General features: G+C 42.0%; 1 protein-coding gene across 3 annotated transcripts in view; it reads left to right on the top strand.

Annotated features, from left to right (window-relative positions):
- LOC128758487 (CUB and sushi domain-containing protein 1-like) overlaps positions 1-9,643 on the top strand; it is a 432,079-nt gene extending 422,436 nt beyond the window's left edge. For all 3 annotated transcript variants that reach the window (XM_053864463.1, XM_053864462.1, XM_053864464.1), the window contains one exon: positions 1,839-9,643. In XM_053864463.1, coding sequence (XP_053720438.1) covers positions 1,839-1,998 — 160 coding nt within the window. In that variant the 3' untranslated portion in view covers positions 1,999-9,643. The remainder of the gene's footprint in view (positions 1-1,838) is intronic.
- Positions 9,644-16,609: the final 6,966 nt, after the last annotated feature.

Below are 16,609 nucleotides of genomic sequence, written 5' to 3'. Positions count from 1 at the left end.
TCATCACCCCATCGCTGATCGCCACTCTGTCATTTTAAACCTAGCTAGCCACTTTCCTCTGACCTCTGTCAACAAAAAGGCCTCTTAAGTGCTGCTCATTCCTCCTTTTTTTCAGCCATCAATCTCTGTTGGAGCGAGTTGAAAGCCAAAATGGGTCAGCACTTTCTTAAACGCTTGCTCACACCTCTTTATCATTCTGATATTCACTTTGAACCCAAGCACTCGTCTGGACCCGGTCGACATGCCTCACTGCGCCGAACCTCACGCCACATGATTGGCTGACAAGATTGAGCGTACGCATGAAACATATATTCACTTTTGACAACAACTTAAAGCCTCAGCATCCTCCCGTCTGCTGTTCATAAATCTTCCACGTCCTCAGCTTCCCTTCACGTCCAAAACGCATGATTTGTTGATACCTGTAGGGAGCCCGCTGTATAGCGGGTGTCTTAATTTGAAATGTAGAAGATGTCCACAAAATTGAAAACTCAAACTTTTCACACGAGCATCTAATAAATAATGCCAGCTTGCCGTCAGCAGAAATTCCTTGACTCGTAGTGAGACGTAGACAGGTTTGGCGCACAGGGGAGCAAAGAAGGCCTCATAACAAACTCGCAGCCGCGCAGCAAATCTCACACAAAAGAGTTTTGTGAGCGTCCCATTGCAGTCATGTTGCAGGTCGCTTGTCATTTACGGTAGATCTCCAGAACACATCCCCGATATCTGGATTTTACCGAATAATATGCCTTACTGTCATTCCGTTTTTATTTTGAAAGGAAAGTCGTATCATTGCTGGATCTTCCGCAATACACAACTGGATGATGTCTCATATTCAATTCTACAGATTCCCACTTTCAGAGCAATGTGCGCCCTTGCGATTCTGTCACCTTGTAGCTCGCGGCTTGTTTGAAAACTATTAGTCGCTGTTATCAAAGCCTAGGTGTCGATTTAAAATGGAGATGGGTGCTGAGTTGTTGCCGCAGAACACGTCCCTGGAATCACTCTCAAGAAAGGTGAAATGAAAAGACCAGAATGGATGCTCAAATATGTAAAGACGCTGCATGAAGAAATCAGGTCAGCTTTTGCAGAGAAAATATTGACAAAAATGTTTTTATTTTTGGATGGGTTCATCTGGATGTGGTCAAAAAGATTCCGCTAGTGATGGGCTTATGTGGCTTCATGAAACAGTGTCCTCAAAATCCGCTAGATGGCACTTTGCTCTCGAATCTTGGATCTGGATTTTAACAACCACTTAAAATCAACAGCGCCATCTACTGTGCACTGAAAAAAAGCAGACACTGTTTTATGAAGCCTCATCAGCCTACCACTAGACTTCACCATTCATTTCTATTACTTAAGGTCATGTGACGCTCAGGTCGAGGAACAATTCCCAGGAGCACAAATAAGTGTCTCGACCAATAACCCCAGGTTTGTTTGAAGAAATTCATGAAAGACAAATGTAATTTTTGTAAGACCGTAAGAATAAGACAGAAAACAGACAGAAGAGGCACTTTTCCTAAGCATGGCTGGTGCTTGAGCGTTGAGTCTATCCGTGCCTGCATGGGTGTGGTTTAGTCTGGTCTGTATTGGGGTTTTAAATGTAACCAAGTACCAGAGTTTAGAGAATGATATGAACAGACAACATGATGCCATGGATTCTGAAGAATAAAACCCAAGCTAAATGCCCAGAGCAATGACCAAAATGAAACAGGGTCAGTAGATTTAAGCTGAAGTCATTTCTCACCGGGTTCATGTCATCTCACTGAAGCTGCTCACTGAATCTACCGTTGCCTAGAAGCGTGTGCCGTCACTCATGTTTACTTCTGTCTGTTTTCTAGGACACGTCCAAAGGTCCAGTTCAACGGGTACGTCGGCCATGAAAGCTCCAATGGCCAGGCGTCGTTTGAAAACCCGATGTACGACACCAACATGAAGCCCACCGAGGCCAAAGCCGTCCGCTTCGACACCACACTCAACACCGTGTGCACGGTGGTATAGTCACACACTCTGATCATCAACCAGCAGTGTGGTCCAACATCCCTGTCGTCTGAAGTGTGTCCTTACCAACGGGACAAACCTAAATTGAGAAACACGCCAGACAGGTCACTGTGAGCCGTACGTGCTGGTCTTCTGTCAGCATCACCGGCTCTCATCCATCGCTTCCTACTGTCTGAAAGAGCCATCGAAGGCGTATAAATGACATGATCAGTTTAAGTGATGTCAGCGGTTCCAAAGGTTAGTGGCTCTGGGGGCTGCAGACATCATGTGGATGCTATAAACAGATCTGGACGTCGCCATTTGAAAAGTGCTTGTTAACACAATCTCCATGCAAAGGGCTACACACTGAAAGAGTTGGATTGCCCTGAACCCGCATCCCTTCCCTCCACTGTGGAATGAGCTTACAATCTCCCCTGCTGCAGGCCAGACATGGGTTAGACTGATTTGAGGTTCAACCCTCAGGGGAAGCACAGAGACTATTCCACCTTTCACACCTCTCCAGTCGGGAAACAGTAATTGGCCATTTCGAAAAATGTCGATATTAAACCTGTGTTGGTAATGGACCAAAAGAAAGCCGAGGGGGGCCTCATGCTGGACTTGACAGGACTTGACTTTGACATCCTCGATCAGCTCACAAAAGGGTATGTGAGTGAAACTGGGCGAGGAGTTTGCACAGACAACTGCAGTGTGGTGACATTTATGCTCAAGCAAATGGAGCCGCCACTTGGTTGTGGGCATTGAGATTGAAAATTAGAACCCAAAAGTCAGACGCAGGTGCGACCTGATGAGTCGTGAAGGGGGAAGCGGAAAGGAGTATTTGTGATCGACTTTACAGTCAATGGAACACAAAAGGCTTATTTCTCTCGAAGGTCCTCAATATTCCGAGCACACCGTGACTCGGTGGTGCACTCTGTTTTGACGACTGGTGGCGCTGAGAATAGTAAAACAGAATGTGTCTATGAGCAGCAATAGATTCTCACTGCTCTACTGGAACTAGCTTTTGCAATGCAAAAAGTTGTCCACCAATATTCCACTGCTTTCTTCATTCTCTTTGTCTTGATTTTTGAAAGATGCATTGATGTTATTCTCAAGATAACAATACCATCGTAAATGTCATGGGAGCAACTCTCGTAATTGAAGCGGCAGATTATAGTTTACATATTTATATGTCTGTGAGTTGTCTTTGCTCCGCTGCAACTGAGCTCTGCCAGCAGCTCGACCTCTTCTAAGGCAAGAGTAGGTGTCGCGAGATAATGAACTTGTGACAGATGCGGTACAAGTCGGAGCAGTTATATTTGGCTTCAGAATATCAGATATCTCATCTTGTGCTGGGTGAAGAGATTTATTTTCACCTGTACTCTCCAGGGTCCTCCCTGGGAAACACTGTGGCAGAGTGCATAATACATCCTTCACGGTCCTCCTTAAGGTTCCGCCTTAAGAGGCAGAGTCCTACTCGACTGACTAACGGTATTTCCCTGCATATTTTGCTGCAAATCCACTTTTTTCAAGTGGATTTTTGCGTGTAGTACATCCACGACACATCCTGATGCCTGGGCAGCACCAACGGCAGGCAGCATTTGGGCATGTCCCTGTGCACCGTGTCCAAACTCCAACCCTCCCTTTTCGAACATCAGACGGGAGGGGAGAGATTTGACTCCACTAAAACACCTGTGCGTAAGGCTGACTTCGCAACAGGACTGGACTGGAATTGTTGTTGAAAATGTGTTGATTTAATTCACCAAGCTTACGCTGAAAGAGCTGCTAGCCTGTGCGAGAGAGTGCGGTGCATTGTTTATTTACAACTGCGACAACTGGAAAGCGTCACAGAGAGATAGGCCTTTTTGTGTGCTCGGTGTGGAAGCCTGACTCACCGAGGTTGAACTCCAAATGTTGGCCGTCTACGGCTGCGGCTGGCCTCGCGGGATTTGTGGGAGTTTAGATTAATGAGGCTAAAGTGTACCAAATGAAATATTTAGGAAGCTGCCCCACCGGACGACATGTGAACAAGACGTACTGTATTTTTAAAAGTTTGACATCGAGAGACCGTTTTGCTTTTCCTGCGAGCACGACTCCGACAGTGCTGAACCACAAACCCAGACATTCGTGACGCCCGACCGACGCGCCAGTTTCCCGACTCCTGTCTGACAATCGGCTGAACCGATTCTTGTTTTTTGGACTGTTGGGATTCTGAGCTAGGTGGCTGAACCAGAACAAGCCTGAAGGCAAAAAGCTGTCAAGATCTTCGACTGCTGCAGCTCTCTGCGGCCAAACCCACAAAACGTCTTCATGACTTTCTTTTTTTTTTTTGGTGTGTTTTTTCTACCGAGGATGACGAGTCGAGCAATGACTGATTGTTCATCCCCGACAATATATTCTTCGGCAACAATCATCGAGGGGAGAGACACACGGACAGACAGAGACACACAGTCGTTGTGCTGGAAGAGAAGAGAGGTGGACAGGTTGCTATGGAAACAGAGGCAAATTGTCTCTCATTGTCTCTACTGGCATTTTTCTTCAGTGAAGATATCGATGAACAGACTCTTATGTTCGAACCCAGTGGCCCCGTGGGACTTTCCCCCCCCAAAAAAACGCTGCTGCTGGGGACCCTTGGGATATGAACTTTATATAAACTCTTACAAACCGCACAAATTTTGCACTAGTGTGTTCTTTCTGACTGGGTCAAATAATTTGGGTTCGGAAGGGGTTTGAAAAATTCACAAAAAGAAATTTCGCTAAAACCGTATCTGAAAAACGACTAAATACAGGGTACCAGAGTGTTTGTATATACACATATATAGCCCGCACTCCGTGGACAGTGTGGCCGCGCTCTTTTCTTTGAACACCATTCTGACATGTGAGCCACCAGAACGTTGGGATCAGTTTACCTTTGGACCTTCGGCCTTCTCCCTTGTCGCGATGGCACTTTTGAAACATTAGGTGTGTTTTCATGACCTATGGAGTTGAGCTGACTTCAAGTCAATGCAAATGGGAACATTTTTAAAGAGAAATTAGCATTGGTTTCTTACGCCTTATTTATATAGCAAGGCTAACTAGCACTAGACAAGATCACCGCCTACGAGAGGTAGTGCATTTTAAAGTCATTCGATGATTCGTACAACTAGGAATTTCACGGATATCAGCAGTCTTTCCGCAAGTCCATGGTGGAAACACACCTATTGCCTGTATCTGAAAGCTTCTACTGATCGTTACCTTTAACTCATTGGTTTTATTACCAGCCCATGACGCTTCTCCCAACAGTACAATGTATCTCGACAGTATTACACGAGTAACTCAATTTTTGTGTGGCCGACAATATAAGCTTTCCGACACATTCTGTGATTGAGGGACTTTCTTTGAAAAGTTGTGTTTGCAACGTCACGCTCGCCCCATTCATGCTCTCTCATTCCACACAACTTTTGAGAGAAAGTCACAAAGCATTTGCGTGACTCTCACCGACAACTCGCACAATACTGTTGTCACCACCTCCCCGACCCCCCCATTTAGAAATACCTCATGTGAGAGTGACCTTTCACCCGTTTAAAGCTAGTTTTTGAAGAGGTTTCGTTTTTTTCCCAAATTATAAATATATATTTTTTGTTATGTTTATTTTCAATGCTTTGTTTTTTGTGTGTCTACTGCCTCATATGTGTCCTTCGTTGTTGTTTGTGCCTCACAAACGTTTTCACAGTTACTCTGTTTTTAATCCAATCATCCTCAGAAAATGTTCACACTTTGCCACTGTTTGAACCGACAACTGACACTGCTGCCACATTATCGTAAAAATAATTAACATGGCAGAAGACATGGAAGATAACGTAAATTTAGACGCGTCTTTTTAACAATTTTTTTTTTTCTATTGAGAATCTCCCTAAAAATCCAACTTTTTGAGATCTTCTCTAGGTGTTTTATCTCCCAAAAATTATTTAAGTCAGTATTTTTATATCCTTGTTTTATTCCTAAATTGTGAACTGAGCACCATTATTAATTTTATTTTGGTGTCTTTTCTTTGAGATGTATTTTTCTGCAGTTGTTATTTTAAATTATTTATCTCACATTTCTTGTTTTTGTATTGTAGTGTTAAAATTGTTTGCTAAGTCCTGAAGATCATAACGGATAGAAAAAGTAGCCATTTCATTCATCCTCAAATGTTTTTACAAGTATCTGCTAAATTAAATATACTATCTTTAAATAATACACACAAATATCGCACTATAGTACAACTCAAACGTTAAATATGTACTTTGTCGTGTGGTGGCAAATTAGCACATCCTGAAGTTCAGAAAAAAAAGGGAATAGTTTGGGGTCAGAAGCGCTTCCAGAGTTTCCCAGTTTCACGCCCCTGAGAAAGACACAAAGTGCTGTGTCGCAGTCTCGCCAGATACATCTGTGCTTTCATGCTGCGGTTCGTGTCGTGTCTCTGTAATTGATTAAATGAAACCATTTGAGGTTTTCCACGGTGTCAGAAGGGCATAATGGAGCCTGGAAATGACAGCAGCGAGCTTAAAATGTGCTCTCATTTTCAACATGAAAGGCGACAGCAATCACATGGTCAGCTGCAATGAGGACGTTAAGATGAGATGATTTTTTTTTTCTTTATAGTATGTGAATTATAGATTTGAAGACAGCGTCAGACTTCAAACCATTTTACTGTGATAATTTATACGTCAGAACGAGGCTGAAAGAATATCTCTGGTGTAGAGTAAAGGGAAGTAGCGCAGCATGGAGACCTTTATAAATCCTAGACACTCAGCCATTTGTCGAAAAGAAAACACAGAAACACAAAAAGTAGCAAGACAAAATGTAAACAGATTCTGCTAGTTTTTGGTTACAGTTAGCATCAATAGCAAACAGTCCCAAAATACAGTACAAGTCTTGTCACTGACCAGGTTTTAGCGAATAAGTTGTTTGTTTTGGAATATCTCGGGACTGAATACTAACTGGCCGCAGTACTCCACAAAGACGAGTTTGTACGGTTTGAACGCTGGATAGAGACGGATGTCACTAGCCATTCTGAACATCAAAGGCAATAGGTATTTAGAAACCTTTATGGGGAAACTAAACTGCTGAACCCATGACAGGACATTCACTCACTCATCTTCAATATGGCTGCTGTTCCAAGTATAAATCTTTTGGGCAGAAGATACACTCCTCCCCGCGTCTGTCCCTCTTCCCGCCGCGTCAGCACTCCTCTATTTCCAGCAAAAGTTAGTTAAAAGTTAAAAAAAAATAAATGACCCATAAATTTCCCTCCGCACTTCTCCTCACTTTCAAAAAAGCTTCCATATTTGTCTTCCGCTTCCTTCAAACCGCCCTGTCAGCACTTTTATCAAGACAAAAGTGTCCGGGACTCTGCTGGCTGAGAGAAAACTTTTTTTCCTTCGAACTTCAAATGTCACAAATGGAGTCAGTGGGGAGGAGACGTGTCCACATAGAGTTATATAAAGAACAAAGCAGAGTTTTAATTGAAACGTTGGCGTTGTACATTCAGTGTGATGTCATCAGGAAAGATAAACAAAACAGTGCTTGACTAGGTCCTGAGCTCCCGTTCAACCAATTGGAACTGGTTCACGGGATTTCACGACTGCCCCTTTCCCCAGCCACCCAGGGATCACGAGACATCCCTGAGTGGGAGTGGAATTTCAATCTCTTTAACTTGTCCTTTGATGTCACGGTTAGTTTTTCTTTAAGACGCAACAGTGAATGACTGAAGCCATTAGATGAAGCTTCGCAAGACTCTTGAACCAGGTCTCTGGCGGATAATCAACTGGTTTATCCAGTTCCTTCACACCTTTTTCAACCACGTACACAGCAGGATGGAGAAGTCTGAGTTGAACCCTGGTTGAGTGGCGTCAAGTAGTGATGGGCTGATGAGGCTTCATGAAACAGCGTCCTCATTTTCCGCGCACCGTAGATGGCGTCCTAAATGATGTGAGATTTTATTGAAGTGGTTGTTGAACTCCAAATATTTTAGAGCAGAGAGTGCCATCGAGTGGGCTCTGAAAATGAGGACAATGTTTCATGAAGCGTCATAAGCCCATCACTAGCGTTAAGCTTATTGCCTACATCTAGATTTGGAAAATTCCCCGTCACTTTTAGGACGAGACTTAAAGCGATACTTCCACTCTTCTCTGTCAGCAAGAAGTGAAAGGTGAGGACAGTCTGTTGACATCATGCTTTGTGTAATTGATCATTTATACATTTATAATAAGTCACCCTAAAATAAATACATTCTAACCAAATATTAGATATTTATTTTAAATGGTTCCAATTTAATTTAATAAGTAATATTTATTCAAACATGTATGCAATGTAAATACGTCACTCACTTATTATTTTCATACTTAAAACGAAATAAACTATGACTCACTTGTACGTTTTTGTTTTTATTATCTACCTGTTTGTTCTATATTTCTCTATTGCCTTATTAATTTCTATACAATTTTCCATTTAAAAGTATCAACTTATTCTCACCAATTATGACTGAAAATTCTTATCAATTTTATTGTTCATTTTCTGTTTTTTTTCTGTCTTGTTTGACACTTTGTAAATTAAAAGAATAAATATAAAGGCGGACCTTAAAGGCGTCAGAAGGAAACAATGGTGTCCTGTTGGCCAGAGCTGTGCAGAGGGGTTTGGAGACGAGATCAGGAGGAGGAAAAGCTGTCGATGAACAACCTGACCTTTCCATGTTAGACATGTTGCTGGAAGCTGAGAAAAACTTAAGCCGTGACCCTGACCTGCTGCTGCTGCAGGCCTGGAACCCCCGCTCTCGTAACACGCTCGGTTTAGGTTTAGGACGACTCGGTTTTACACGTCCATGTTGAGCGGATTAGACGCTCACCTGTGGTGGCTCTCACTTCACTCCAACCAGTCTCCACATCAAGCTCATTCCTTTTTAGTTCAGATTTTGGAAAGATCGAATCAAGAGCTGGCGCTTGTCCTCATCCGTTTTTTACGTCCTCCATCTTCATCGTCATCTTCATCATCATCATGTGCTGCTGAACTTGAAGTAGGTGCAAAAGAAAAAAAAAAACATTTTGTACAGAAATCTATTTTTTATGAAGCATTTGTAAAAAACAACAAAAAAAAATCACAGAAGTTATGAAATATGCTGTACTTTTTATGACAGAAGAGTCCCTGGAGGTTTCTATGAAAACACATGTACATACCCACCGAAGCCCCTGATCTTAAAGCGCGATCGCTGCTCTTACACCAGAACATCACGGAGAGATTCTTGGTGGTGAAAAGTGCATATTTTTGGGGACGACTGGCTGAGTTGTCATCAGATGTACGACGACCAGTCATGTGACATCAGATAGAGGTTGGGATGTTCTTGTGTTTGAGCACCGGCGAGTGACTGATCCGAATCCCTGGGAGAAGGACGAGTTTCCACTTGTGAGGCCTGACTGGATTTTTCTGAAATGTGCTACGTTGTGAACGGCCTCCGTCGTCGTGAACCACTCGAGATGTTTCCGCCCCCTCCCCGCACCCCCTCCTTCACCCCCTTATGGCGCCATGAGAGCGAGAGAACACATGAGCTGTTGTGAACGTGTGAACGCAGCCTCATGACTTGTTGTCAAAGAGATTCACAGATTATCTATCAGCTATTTTGGGAACATTATTTGAGAATAAAGTTTTTTTTTTATACAAGTGAACCCTCGTGTCTGTGATTTCTGCGATTCCTCTGTCGTCAGTCTCCACTGCTGAAAGTGAAAAGTAGGGAAGGCAGATCTGACTAACCTGCTGCTCCACTCCATCAAGAGAAGCCTGAGTGCCAGGTGAGGCTCTCTGGAAACACCTGACCCGGACAGAACAGGCCAAGGGAAGTCTGGGCCTCTTACCTCTGACTGCTGCCTCCATGACCCAACGTCGAATTTGCTGTGCGAAATGTTTAAAATGTAAAGCAATTTTTGTGAAATTTGTGTATTTTTGGGTTTTTTTTCCGACACTCCTGAACGCATCATCCACTGGCATCCAAGATAAATAGATAGATCAGAGCTTCACCTGAGAGAGAGAGAGAGACATGAATAAATAAAAGCTGTAAAGCAACCCGGAGTTAAGATGTGCGTGCTCCCAAGAACCATCCAATGTAAAAGAAACATATTTTTCGTTTATTTCCACCTCAAGCGGGTAGCACAAGTAGCTTGATCTACGGTGGCCTGAAGTGGACAAAATACAATAAATATTTGCAGAAGTAAAAAAAAAAAAAAAATATATATATATATATATATATATATATATATATATATATATATATATATATATATATATATATATATATATACACACACACATACACACAAGTAACATCCGACTTACGACCAGGATCGGTTCCGACCAACTGGTCGTAAGTCGGACTGGATGTAAGTCAAATGCCATTCAAAATAGCCGAGGCAAGGGTTATAGGTACTACTGTAGTGGTAGATGGCTGTGTGAGAGTGAGATGCTGGGATACTGTGCTGCTGTAACTGTCGTACGTGTTGCCGGGCTGCTACGTGCTGCGGTGCCAGACATTGAATTAAAAAAAAAAAATATCTACTGGCCGGTCGTAAGTACAGGTGAATCTAAGTCAAGCAGGTCGTAAGTCGGATGTTACTTGTATACATATTGTTATTGTAGAGAGAGGCCGTCAAACCCAAAGAAAGGAGGGTAAGAGAAAATTGAAAATTGTGAAAAAGTGATGGCATCATGTGTGATTCAGAAATGACATTTTAAAAATGCGCAGAAAATGTTGGTTTGTTGTGTTTCATTTAATTTAAACCACATTCCATTTAAAGATTCTCGATGTGTCTCACACATTTCAAAATCTACCTTCAAGTCTGATGTATTTTAAGGGACAAGAAATACTGCCAAAATAGCCAACAGAAAAGACGATCAAATAAGAAAAATAATCAAACGAGAAAATCATGTTTCAGTTGCATCATCATGAACAAAAATCAATGCACTAGACAAATCTGTCAGAGACAATGTCAGTTTTATAGTTTTACTCTGACTCCAGGAGCAACCACATGAACACAGTCAAAGGGCCACATTCGGTCCCCGGGCCGCACTTTGCCCAGGTTTATCCGAGGGTGTCTGGTCAGTGTGAAGAAGCAGGATCATAATCCTGCTGGATCATGAGTTTGACCTGGAAATAGAAATGAAGAGCACGAGCGAGAGACGCGTGCTGCAGCCAGACAGATTCACCCAGGTGGTGTCTCAGCTCCAAGGCTTCATGCTCTCCACAGTCAAGGATTGTGGACAATACAGGAGATGTTTTGACATTTTAATGACGTTCCCAGATCCAACACTTCCTCTTCACGCTCACGCCGACACAGGAGAGGAGAGTGTTTTTGAGAGTTTGGGCTGAAACGCTCTCAATATTTAATGTCCTGGGTTAAACTGCTTTGGACTGTCCTGCAGGGAAGAAGAAGATGAAACATGAAATAAAGAGCCCTCATGGCCCTCCTCCCCCCCTCTGTGGAGACAAGCTCAGCCAGAAGACACTGCTTCTTTCATCCGGTCGCACAACTCATAAACAACCCATTCATGATCTTTTGACTCCTCACTCCCCGCCAGTTGTCGCTGCGCTCGCCACTCAGCGTCTTTCCTTCCTCCTCCACTTCAAAGCTTCACGTGTGCGTGAGAGATAATTACCGAAACCCCGCGGCCTGGGCACCACTAACCTGGCGGAGGAGCTGCGGCCTCTTCGGTTGCAGGTTCCTGGGACGTGGCTCACCTGCCAGCAGATACCTCCGCTGCGCAGGGGAGCTCATTATTACAAGCAGGCAGCGTTTTCTGTCCGCCAGCCAAAACACAAAGGCGGCGCGAAGCAGACAATCGCGTTGATACTTGCACCTTGAGCAACGCAGGGAAACACTGTGGGAAATAAACACCACATAACAATTTACAGCGGGATACAGTCACACGCCTGTTCATTTAAATCTGCAGATACGTGCCAATATGCTGCTTTGGTTAAAACCTTCTCGGCAGTCGAACACGCGGCCAGTTCCGGGAGCGGGTAAGTATTTCAACGTTGTTTTTAGATTTCACATACTTGAGGTGTTTTGGCCGCCACTAGAGGGCAGTGACTCCTGTTTTTGAGCAACAAAATCAGATGGTGCTTCAGGTGTCGAGAGGAAAGTCACGCTGACGTTTGCTGCATCCGCTCCAAATTTACATGATGCTTTATTGTGTTTTTCTGGTTTCAGCAGTGTGCTGCCTTTGATGCCTTCACACTTCCAATGTATTTATTTTATTTGGTTTGTTTGTCTCCCGGTTTGACTGGAAATGTAATTGTTATTCACAAGGAGGGGAACATAAAACCCACATGCAAAATGTACGACGAACATGTGGCACTTCAAGCGGCAGAAGCAGATGGTACAATAAAGCGCTGTCATTCCTTTTTCCCTTTTTTTTGCCTCCTGTTTACGGTTTCTCCTTTGTTGCAAGATGAGCTTGTTTTCGGTGATCGGTGTTTTCGCCGACAGTTACGCTAAACATGGAGATAAATAAGGAAAAGTGTTAAAAGTGGAATGACAAAGCAGAAGTAAATAAGGAGAAATGAAAAGAAATATCACTTGCAATAGAATATTTGGTCTTTTATTTCTGAATTATGACACACAAATGTTTATTGAGTAGCTTGGTTGGAAAAATAAGAGTGAACCATTGTGAGTGACATGTAAATCAAGTGGAAGATATGGAAAAAACAATTTTTGTAGCGAAGCCTTTTTTTTTTTCTTGGAGTTTGTGCATGTATATATATATATATATATATATATATATATATATATATATATATATATATATATATATATATATATATATATAGGTGCATTTCATTTTTGTTATATATAATTTCCAAGAAATTATGTGCATCATAAATTCATTTTTTGTTTTTCACCAAGAAAAAAAAATAATACATTAAATAATACATGATCTAAAAATACATACATGATGTAATGAAAATGAATTTTAAAATAATAACAATAAAATAAAAATTGAAAATATAATATATGAATATGATATATATATATATATATATATATATATATATATATATATATATATATATATATATATAGTTTCCAATAAATTCATTGCATCAAAAATTGATTTTTTGTTTTTCACCAAGAAAAAAAAAACATGATCTAAAAATATATACATGATGTAATGAAAATGTATTTTTAAATAAAAATAATAATAAAATAAAATTTGAAAATATAAATGGCATAATTATTGAAACAACAAATCTCTATCTTTAAAATATAGCTTAGGATGCGTGACTAAAATGAATAAAATGCAATGCTGCAGTGACACTGTGTGACAATAAAGTTGGGACATAAATAGAGGCTCGCTGCATGTCAGCATGAAAAATTCATATGTATAACTGCATCTCCACCTCATTTGGCCTCAGAGAGACACCAAAAGGTTTGAACTCCTCTGCTCCGGGAACTCCGGTTCCCTCCCACTTGCATCTGCGAGGCCTCACACCTCCACCTGTAATCTTCAAGAGTGCAAACATTAGTTTGCCTGTATCAAAGTAGTTTACAAGAACAGCAGCAGCAGATGGATGAACGTCCCAGGTGTCGACTTGAACTCAGTCACAAGCTAAAAGGACAAACTATCATCCGGGGAGATCACGTCCCCCCCGTGTTTGTCTCATCAGCCTCTTATCAGGTGGATATATCTGCTCTGGAGAGGGAGTCTGTCAACAACAGTGGCTGCGTCCTTATCGCAGAAGACGCTGCACATCTGTCCCTCGATGGCATCGCAGATTAGCTGCCTGGGATTTCAGAATGATGTGAATCATGTGTTCGCTGGGCGTCACAGAACTTCACTGTTATCCTCTTGTCTGGAACCTTCTGGGGAGCGTTTCTCAGGGAAACATGCTGATGCGCTTACTGTTCTGGCCACTTGCCTGAAATGAGAAACGGAGACGGGCTTTGGCACGAAGGTGGCGCCGGCCTGTCCCACAGCCGGCCGCTCCACGGAGTCATCTCCCCATTTGTTCACGTGCGTCTGCAACAAGCCGTGGATCCCTGTCGCCTTGGTTCCACCGCGCTGACTGTTCTCTGGCTGGTGGAAGTGATTCAACATGGCAGCATGTTAGCTGAACATTGCAAACACACGACAACCTCTGCAGGTTTAAATATTTAGCTGGGCTCACGGTTCATTTAAGGGCTGCGGCAGAGTCAACGTCACTCGTATCTGGAGGAAGAGCAGTGGCTGCTCCCCCTACAGGAGGAACTCTGTCACTGTTGTGGACCCTCTATTGACCAACAAACTAGCAGCGCTTTAATATTTGGCGGAAAACAAAGGAAAAGATAAGCTTTTTTTTTTGTTCCTCATAATATTTTGAACAATTTACCAGTCAAAAATATGTCTTGGATCTGATCTCTTCTGAAAGTCTTATCTAGTATGATACTGTCAAACAGAACCAGGAACTGCCACTTGAAAAAATACAATGGAAAGTTTTCAAAATGAAGTGAGGTAGATTAAGAGTTAAGGTGTGTCTTTATCTTGCAAAGACAATCGGACCGTAATGATGGGTATTAAGACGTAGACACAGGGGCCCGAGTGATGTGAATCAGAAGCTGCTGTTTGACTTGAATATCAAGAGGTGAGTGACTTTAATCCGCTATACTGTGTGTGTGTATATATATACAGCTCCTGAACCTCCCAAACGCAGAGACTCTAATCCAATCGTGAAGAGAAATGAAAAGAAATATATATATATATATATATATATATATATATATATATATATATATATATATATATATATATATATATATATATATAGTGCATAAACATCAGCACTACAATGAAACCTCACATCATTTTTAAACCACCATCAACTGAGCGAAGCCGCAAAAGCCCATCAGTGGATCAAACACCTGACACATCCTTTGAATCACGTCTTACTCAGAAGCATCTGCATTTCCTGTTCCATGGTGCACTGCAGCTGTGGAGGAGTGTCTTAACACCCACACGAACCTGATTCAGTGATGAATATTCGATTCTCACAAAGCTAGTTTACTGCTCCCTTCAAACGTCGGTCTGACACCAAGTGTTGTGTAAGGCTCTCGGTGAATTGGAGTGAAGGGTGTGGCGGGTGGTGGGTCTTCAGAGGGAACCAGGGGAAGAGAAAATTGGGGAGGGAGAGCCAGGACCAAGAGTGAAGTCAACCTTTTTTTAAATTTTATATATATATATATAAATATATAAAAAATATAAAAATATAAAAATATATATAATATAATATATATATATATTTTTTTTTAATTAATTAATTTATTTTTTTAAACATATTTTATGTATTTTTGCAGAATACTGAATAGCAAAACATAATATCAAAGTCATGAGATGAATTCTACCAAATAACGGAGCAGAAAAAAAACCTAACAAAAACAAACCACGAACCTCCCTCCCACCCTCTTATGGTACATTCAACATTAAGACCGCAGACACATGTTTTTTAAGCAAAAAGAAGCAGTATTAATGATCGTGGAAATATACAGAACAGTAGAAAATAATAATAATAAGAATAATAATAAGAATAAGAATAAGAATAAGAATAAGAAGAATAATTTGAACCCAATGAAAGCCACCTAACTGTCGACAGCTTCCGGTTCAAATGTAAATTCTGTTCTATTGACTAAAACCAAAAAAGGTTTCCAAATCTTATTGAACTTCTCAGATTGTCCATGTATAGACAGCCAAACCTTCTCCATCTTCTTGAGCCATTGCGTGTGTGTAGGAGGTAGATTCGACTTCTATCTTAACAATATTAATCTTCGAGCGAGAAGAGTGGTAAAAGATTTTTCCGTATGGACGAGAGAGAGTGAAGGTGGCCTAAAAACCGCTGTCTGAGTGAAGTAAACCTGCAGAATCCCAGGCGTCGACCCAAAGATTTGAGAGACTTTTCCTGCACGTGTTTATAAAATTTGCTTCGCCGAAACTTTCAGTCACTCTCTCGTCTGAACTTGTTCCATGTCCAGAAATCTGGAGGAGCAAGAAGCAGGGACAGGGCTGATGCTGTGATGAGAATCTGGTCTCAGGACTGTTTGGAGCTCTGCGGCGCTGCGACGTGCTGAACCTCTGGAGGCTTCTGTGACTCAGCTGGCCCATCACAACGTTCTTATTGTGTCCCCTGGAATAGAATCGGACACAGAGAACGTTGCCTCCCTCCGTCGCCGCGACAGCTTTGTTCCCTGGTGCACCCACGTCCCTGGAATTACATTTTCACCAAATCTGGCCTTTTTTCCCCCAAATCCTATCTCTTCTTTGCACTCTTCAGTTCTTTCACTTTGGCTGGCAGGATGATGGAACGTTCACTCCTGCATGTCACACCTATTACAGCCTGAGAGACTCTCACATATTTGCTTTATTTCTCACGGAAAAGTTCGAGATCATCGGGGAGTGACCGATTCCATTCAGGCCTCAAAGACAAACTGTTTTTCATTTACCGGTGGAGGTTAGAGCCCAGAGTGATAAGAGCTTCTGAAACTGCAGACGCAGATGAAGATTTCAACTTTTTTTTTTATTTTCTCAAAAAATAATAAACTCGAGGAGTCATCCTCAGCCTGAGGTCTGCTCAGACATGGAGTCATGACGGACCTCTGCTACA

The sequence above is a fragment of the Synchiropus splendidus genome, chromosome 5, assembly GCF_027744825.2.
Source record: "Synchiropus splendidus isolate RoL2022-P1 chromosome 5, RoL_Sspl_1.0, whole genome shotgun sequence".
Taxonomy (NCBI): Eukaryota; Metazoa; Chordata; class Actinopteri; order Syngnathiformes; family Callionymidae; genus Synchiropus; species Synchiropus splendidus.
Note: the sequence above shows the minus strand (reverse complement) of the source record. Positions and strands in the feature narration are given on the sequence as shown.